The sequence below is a fragment of the Oncorhynchus mykiss genome, chromosome 28 (genome assembly GCF_013265735.2).
Source record: "Oncorhynchus mykiss isolate Arlee chromosome 28, USDA_OmykA_1.1, whole genome shotgun sequence".
NCBI classification, from domain to species: domain Eukaryota; kingdom Metazoa; phylum Chordata; class Actinopteri; order Salmoniformes; family Salmonidae; genus Oncorhynchus; species Oncorhynchus mykiss.
This window is the reverse complement of record NC_048592.1, coordinates 15,312,086-15,320,395: the sequence shown is the minus strand read 5'-3', so window position 1 is coordinate 15,320,395 and position 8,310 is coordinate 15,312,086. Positions and strand designations below refer to the sequence as shown.

At 41.1% G+C, this 8,310-nt stretch overlaps 1 protein-coding gene across 1 annotated transcript; it reads left to right on the top strand.

Annotated features, from left to right (window-relative positions):
• The first annotated feature begins 4,459 nt into the window (after positions 1 to 4,459).
• Positions 4,460 to 6,693, top strand: LOC110508622 (forkhead box C1-A). Its single transcript, XM_021589274.2, has one exon. The coding sequence runs from the start codon at positions 4,814 to 4,816 to the stop codon at positions 6,239 to 6,241; it is 1,428 nt and encodes a 475-aa protein (XP_021444949.2). The 5' UTR covers positions 4,460 to 4,813; the 3' UTR covers positions 6,242 to 6,693.
• The last annotated feature ends 1,617 nt before the right edge of the window (positions 6,694 to 8,310 follow it).

The following is an 8,310-nucleotide window of genomic DNA, read 5'->3' as shown; positions in this document are numbered from 1 at the left end:
ACCCATCAACTTCAAGACACACTCCTGAAGTAATGAAGTGAACATGAAATTCAAATGAACAAATCCCCCCTGTTTTACAAGGTATAAACCTCAGTAAGAGTTAAACATTTAATTTGGAAGGTATTTCATCTGTGACGTGTCAAGTCTCGAAATCTGACATAACCAAATGCAGCCTGCAGCCTTGCTGGCTCGGTCGAAGTGGCTATCTGAGGGTCTAATTAGCCCTTACACCCTCAATAATAATCACTCTCTCAGCTTTGGGCCAAAGGTGTTCACTCTCTCCCTAGAGCTAAATCGAGGGCTGGGGAGACATATTTTTTGGAATTGGACAGCACCTTAAGATGGCAATCAAACTGCATCCGGCTTCGATGGGGATTCAGGGATAATGGCTAGCGCAAGTGACGTAAAGTAGTTTGATATTTTCCAGTATTTTTCCAGTCTGCCATCAAATGACTGTTATGATTAATGAGGTAACCACTTCTGCTGCTCTAAGGGGATCTATTATTAGGCTGTTGAGAAAGTGTTTGTTTATCATTTGTTCTTCTTCATTTTCAGGACCTCCATTGCTTTATTCCCCGCTTGCCAAAACGCCAAAACTTGAAACTTTACTTGAAAACTTGAAACAAAAGCAGCCAAGTTAAATGTAATACGGACATGAAACACATGGGGGCAGCAGCATAATATCTATGAAACATCCCAACCATCAACAAAGCCAAAATCCAAGCATATAAGCATATAATGGGCATATAAGCAGAGAATGAAAGCTCTTACAATATTCAATGATTACATTTCTCTAAAACAGGTTATAGGCTACATGTGCACCACCAAGTCAGAACAGTAGGCAAAATTAAGAGGAGAAAATAGCCCAAATTATTAGGGTTAGACACATGGGGTACTAACAGTTTACTACATAACATACACTTAGTATTGCTTTCTTAGCTACAGTATGCAGATCTCCCTGGCTTATGACATAATTTATGCAGCAGCATACAAGACATTTTTGGACTCACCTTGTTGTGCTGTGCTCACTTGAACAGGAAGGTGGCACTGTGGTCCATCACGGGCAAATTTTGTCATCAAACTTTGTCATCAAAGTCTGACATTCTCTGGATTTAACTTCTTATGGCTGGGGCCAATATTGAGTAGCTTGGATGAATAAGGTGCCCAGAGTAAACTGCCTGCTACTCAGGCCCAGTTGCTAATATATGCATAGTATTACTATATTTGGATAGAAAACACTCTGAAGTTTCTAAAACTGTTTGAATGATGTCTGTGAGTATAACAGGACTCATATGGCAGGCAAAAAGCTGAGAAAAAAATCCAATCAGGAAGTGGGAAATCTGAGGTTTGTAGTTTTTCAAGTTATTGCCTATCGAATATACAGTGTCTATGGGGTCATATTGCACTTCCTAAGGCTTCCACAAGATGTCAACAGTCTGTAGAACCTTGTTTGAGGCTTCTACTGTGAAGGAGGGGGGAATGAGAGCTGAATGAGTCAGGGCTCTGCCAGAGTGCTATGAGCTGATCAAGCACGCTCACGTGAGAGTTAGCATTAGCAGAGTTAGCTGTGATAGTAAGGGACAAGGGTTAATAGAAAACCTTTTTGGAAAGCAGGGCATGATCGGGTCTGAAATAGTAAACAGGATCAGAACAATCCGCTTTTAACAATAAACTAAAATGGGCAAATACTTAGACCTATCTGATTGATACTGATCGCCAGGGGGCGCTAAGTCCACATGTGGTCGCTGAAACTCATTTCATCAAGCACAATTAGTCCCATCCTTCCCCATACTGCAGTTGGTGCGTGGGGCCAATAAATCTCTCTCGCTCTTTCTGCATTGTTCATTAACAGTTTATTAACATATGTTTTTATTTTGAGATAGTAACTTTTATCGTGGCGTTATTTACCATATTCTCCTTTCTTTGTGCTGTAATCTCCAGGGATTCAAATATGTCTATGGTCTATTCGATTTTATCTGGAAATGACCGACGTGGGTCCTTTGTGTATGAATTCTATTTACATGGGGGACTTTTCCCCAATTACTTTTCGGGTAGTCGATATAAAACAAAACAAAAATACACCACAAAAGACCATGACACAACGAAACTATATTGATGACGCGCAAGGTTGTAGGGATTTACTGTACAGTCCCAGTAATGCTTCAAACATGTCGAGCTTCTTTATAATATGTTTTATTTAGTTAAAACATATTTACGTCTATTTAGTCGATAACTGTTCTTCTACATGATTTCAGGCTAATGCATTCATACCTTCAGTGATCGGCATCTAAAAAATAAATAACATATAGCCTTGGCCTACTAGTTGCTGTCATTTACAGAAGTCACTGTACATAATAATAATAATAATAATAATAATAATAATAATAATAATAATAATGTATAATAATAATAAATCATACCTATTACTTATTGACTTTATTGCACTTACATTTATGTTCCCTGATAATGGTCGTCGTTTACCGTTAATACAGAGAGGAATCGGGGATTGGGTGGGCAGAGGCACGTTGTGAATTGTGTAAACAGCTCCGGGCAGTGGAAAAGTTCATGCCCGGGTCCCAGTAAGGAGAAACCGGCGGAGCACCAGGCCAGTGGACGGCCATTTAATCAATACGACCGGTAAGAGATTAGTGCGTTATTGTGCCTCACAAGGCCATTTAGCAGACGCTTTTATCCAAAGCGACATACGTGTATACAATTTAGGTATGAGTGGTCCCGGGAATCAAACCACTACTCTGGCGTTTCAAGCGCCATGTTCTACCAACTGAGCGACAAAGGATCAATTAACAAGTTCATATTTTTGCCTCTTCTGTATATTCTCTAAAAGTTTGGCAAAAGAGAATATGTTGGGGAGCATCGCATTCATACAAAATATTTTTTTTTATCGCCTGTGTAATAGCCAAAGGCATTTCATATCAGTTACGCTCCCATACAAGTTTGTGTTGCTTGCATTTGTATTTAGGCACATTTTAAGAACAATGGATTCCCTTAATTGCATGAAATATTTTTATATATATATTTTTTTTTACTATTCTTGCTGAGGGGCTAACACCTCTTGTAAACAGGCCTACTTTATTTATTCCAAATTGCTAGGTATGCCTGAAGAAATACTAGGCTAAATAAATATCAAAACGATAATATAACTTAGAATGACTGTAATTGTTTCGATATAATGCAAACCTGGTCGTCCATAAACATTGATGGTGTGTTTTTAAAATGTTTGAATAGTGTCTCCCTGAGACCATTTTGGTTGAAAATGTTTTGTTTTAGTAATACAATTGGTCCTCTTAAAAAAAAAACATTTTAAAACGGAATATCGTGGTGAGGCTGGGCTGCGTGTTGTCCATGTTTATCCGCCTATAATATAGAGATGGTAAGAAGTATGAAGGTTATATAGGGAATAGATCAATACGATCCAAGGGATCTGAAGCTTGTTAGACACCTTCAACTTGATACAATCTGTCGGAATTTAATAAATTATGTATTCACTCAGCAAGTATATAGGAGCTTTCCCGTGCAACAAAAACGAATGGTATGCCCTATATAGTTTATCTTGTCTAGCCTAGGTGACAATGCCCTTATTCCGTTTAATATTCACACATTTTGACCACAAGAATGACACAATTAGCTGTCTGATCACACCATTTGCTTCTTCTGTTCAATCTGCTTCTCACTTAGAGCAAACCTTCGCAACTTGACCCTTTCTCCGGACAAACTAGCTTTAATTCTGCCGTAATGAGATATCACATACCGCCCACTGAACGGAAGGAGGAGCGCTTTGATCCGACCACGCGTGTTGATTGAGACTTTTAACTAACATACCGCCTTAATAAAGCATCGCATTAAGATGCTAAACAGCAGGAGGCAAACACTGGGGATTATTTCCGCCTCGTAACTCGTATTTATTGCATATTTGAAAACAGATGTGCGGCTGGATATTTTAATGGAGTGATTCAGCCAAACGGAGATGATGGAGTGTTTGTTCTCCATTGATTTCGTAATGAATATCAAAATGTCACATTCTAAGTGAAAACTCTTTCGAAACATTATTGCAATAGCCTAGTAATTCATGTGTTAATTAAGGTCACACCATAGAATAAGGAATTGAATAGGATCTCTATGGTTCACACAATCGCCAACTGTCCTAATCATTAATAGCACATTAGCATGCTTAAATAAAAATCTAGGCCTATAATCTCATACAGTAGTTAATACATTTACAAAATACATTGATATTTATTATGTATCATTCCACCTGGTGGTCTCAACAATGTGTTTGCTCGTGTATGGAAATATTCTGCAATAACTAAATCTAGTCCATAATGTGATTTTGTACGTGAGCTGCTGAAGTCCAGTCTTTTGTCGGAGTGGGCTGGGAGTTACCCCTCCTCACGTTTTTCTAAAGACGTGTGTGTGTGGCCAGGAGCTCAATCCATTTGCTGCTCACTCTGCACTGCCTGACCTACAATTGGACAGCTCGGATTCTCTTTGGGAGGAGCATACTGGCAGCAAAAAGGGGGAAAGAAGTTAACAGCGCAAAAGTATTCTGTAGTGACGGATGCCCAAAGTTCATACGTTTTTCAATGCGCGCCTCAGCACACTGAGATGGAAACCGCTTAAACCCTATTAAGACCTGGTACAGTGCATTCCTGATAGTATTATTTGTCAAGTGACAAGACAGGAACTCCTGCTTTGAGCGCCTCAACTTTTCAGAAAGAAAAAGTGGAGCTCTCCGTCTGCATACTTTGGGAAGTTCGTTTTAGGCAGGAGCATAGTTGAGCTGTGGGGAGAAGACATGCAGGCGCGCTACTCCGTCTCGAGCCCCAACTCTCTGGGCGTCGTGCCTTACATTAGTAGCGACCAAAGCTACTACCGGGCCGCCGCCGGTGGAGGATACACCGGGATGCCGGCCCCTATGAGTATGTACTCTCACGCGGCCCACGACCAGTACCCGGCCAGCATGGCGCGAGCCTATGGACCGTATACCCCGCAGCCCCAGCCGAAGGATATGGTGAAACCCCCGTACAGTTACATTGCGCTCATTACTATGGCTATCCAGAATTCGCCTGACAAGAAGGTGACCCTGAACGGGATTTATCAGTTTATCATGGAGAGGTTCCCGTTCTACCGAGACAACAAACAGGGCTGGCAGAACAGCATCAGGCACAATCTCTCTCTCAATGAGTGTTTTGTCAAAGTTCCCCGTGATGACAAAAAGCCTGGCAAGGGGAGCTACTGGACCCTGGACCCGGACTCATACAACATGTTCGAGAACGGCAGCTTCTTGAGGAGGAGGCGACGGTTCAAGAAGAAAGACGCAATGAAAGACAAGGATGACCGGGGTGCTAAGGAGACGCCGTCTAGACAGGGCCGGGACACGGAACAGCCAGTGCAGGGCTCCCAGCCAGTCCGGATCCAGGATATTAAGACCGAGAACGGTAACGCGACACCCCCACAGGCCGCCTCGCCCTCCCTGAGCACTGTGCCCAAAGTCGAGAGTCCCGACAGCAGCAGCAGCAGCATGTCCAGCAACGGCAGCCCCCACAGCATCCCGTCCAACAGGTCCATCGGCATGGAGAGCTCCGAGCAGCAGCAGCACCACCACCAGCACAGCCAGGCCCAGGGCTTCAGTGTGGACAACATCATGACTTCCCTCCGGGGGTCCCCACAGGATGCCACAGAGCTTGCCCCGTCCCTCATCGCCTCGTCCAGGACAGGTATAACACCGTCTTTGTCCCTAAACTATTCACCGAACCAGACGTCAGTCTATAGCTCACCCTGTAACCAAAACTCTATCTCCACTACCTCGAATGCTAGCTACCATTGTAATATGCAAGCCATGAGTTTATACGCCGGGGATAGATCTAGCCACCTAGCTCCGACTACCACCGTGGATGAAACGTTGCCAGATTACTCCATCACGACCACCTCCTCCCCTCTGGCCCACGGCAATCTAAACACTGGGCAGGAGGGCCACCATCCCCACCAAGGGCGGCTTCCCTCATGGTACCTCAACCAGGCCGGGGACCTGGGCCACATCGGGGCGACCTACCCCGCCCAGCAGCAGAACTTCCACTCCGTGCGCGAGATGTTCGAATCTCAAAGAATTGGCTTGAATAATTCTCCTGTGAACGGGAATAACAGCTGTCAAATGTCATTTCCCCCTAGCCAATCCATCTACCGCACTTCAGGAGCTTTCGTGTATGACTGCAGCAAGTTCTGACCAAATTAGGTTTTCATTGTATTCTTCATAAAAATATCGTGAGTCGTTTTACCTACCACCTGCCACGACGATGGACTAAAACGAAACAGAACACAAATAATGGACAGATAAAAAAAGACATGATCTTGGTTTGTAAAGAACAGTGTTACGGCTAATAACACGTAAGTCTCTTCTCGCTTTTGTGACATGTTTTAAAGATAAGAATATGCCAGTCTTTCATGGACATATTATTACGTGTAAATTGCATATAGTAATTTATTTCTAAACTGCCGGAAATTATGGACCAAACACCAAAAAGGGTTTCTAAATTGAAATGCCTTAATTGTCCAAATATGTTCCATTATAAAAAGCGGAACTTGTATATCGTCCTACTCTTTCAAAGTTTCTTCTTTTGTTGAAAAGTATTCTGAAGGAATTGCATTGTTTGTTTAATAAATTGCCATTTTATTTGAGTTAAAGCTACGCCTGATTTCTTATAGACTATATGATATTTTTTTTGACAGTTTGTGTAATTTAACCAGACCTTATTTCTCACAGACAGCTGTAAACTATTTTGCACCCTGTTTGAAACCTATCGACGTGGGATCGATCACTGGCAGCGATTGATAAATCAGATTTGAAATCACAGCCATTTTTTTTGACAGGTTAGGTTACCATTCTCACTATACATTTTCACAGAAAATGTATGATTGTAATCACGGAATTTGGTCAGTTCGTTTAGGCTTGTCAACAAAATCGAGGTCGAATGAAATAATTAATAATTACCCAAATGAACATGGAATCTTTCTAGAATAGGAAAACATTTATTTCCAAAACTTTGAATTTCAATGCAACTCGATCTAGTCCGTTTTTGTTAAGATGACCAAAAAACAATTGAATGCTATATGCGTAAAAATTATCCAAGATGTCAACCTTATAAACAAACAGAAATATTTATCGTATGTGTTGATGATGACTTGAAGTGGCAGTGTATTTAGATGATTGTTTTGCTTCATATTTAAAGTGACACAGCTCTTCTCTTGTCAGACACGGACGATATGTCAACATCTTGACCTGGGGCCCTCTGGCCTCATAACAGTTCATCGATGCAGGCTAGTAGTCCACACAGCAAAACTGACTTGTTTTGAATAGCCACGTGTGTTTACAGTCACATTCCAACGCTTAATTAAAATCATACCACACATGCCAAAGATAGTCCTGTAGGCACACGATGGTTTGGGGACTGCGATCTATAAAGATGACTCCAACTTTAACATGTATCAAATCTATATTAGGGAGATGAGAGCCAAACGCATCCTACAGCGCGTGCGCAAAGTATAGTTTCCTATGTGGCTTTTGTTTTGTATTTATAGTTAAACATATCACAAGGGTCTCACCTAATTGAAATCTTCTTTAAAAATTGAGAAATTCGTAAATAGGCCTATTTTAATTGGCAGGTCTACGTAAATTATTATTATAATATTTTTTTTCAGACAGCTGGCTTGCCTCGACTGGTTAATGAAGGGACATGTTTTCCTCGTTGTCACATTTTCAAATTACAGAAACATGTTCCACTGCCTAAATTTAAACCCTTGGGAACAGCATGATATGATGTATGGTTGAAGTAAATTCGATTCATTTGTTAAATTTGCAATGAGGAGAAACATGGGCGCGCGCTTAAAGCCATGTTGTGCATAAATCCATGTATTTCTCTTATACTTTTATCCCTCCATTTGAATACTGTTAAAAATGACATCTTCAGTTTATTACGGTTTTACAAATTACATATGCCAGAGCAAAATTGACATACATAAGCCTACTTTATTGTTTTCTGGTGTGACGCTAGGCCTGTGCGTAAAGTAGGCCTATGCGTAAACAAGGCCTACTATGCGTAAAGTGTATGCCTATTCTCAAATTCCAGGAATAAAAAAATCTCCACTAATAATAATAATATTAATAATTATAATTATAATATTACTACTATTTTAGTAATCCTTTTGCACACTATTTCCAATTGCCAAAACAACTATTGCTAAAGGCTACCAGAGCGCAACGGATGTTTTCAATGTTCAAGCATGTATTAGATATTT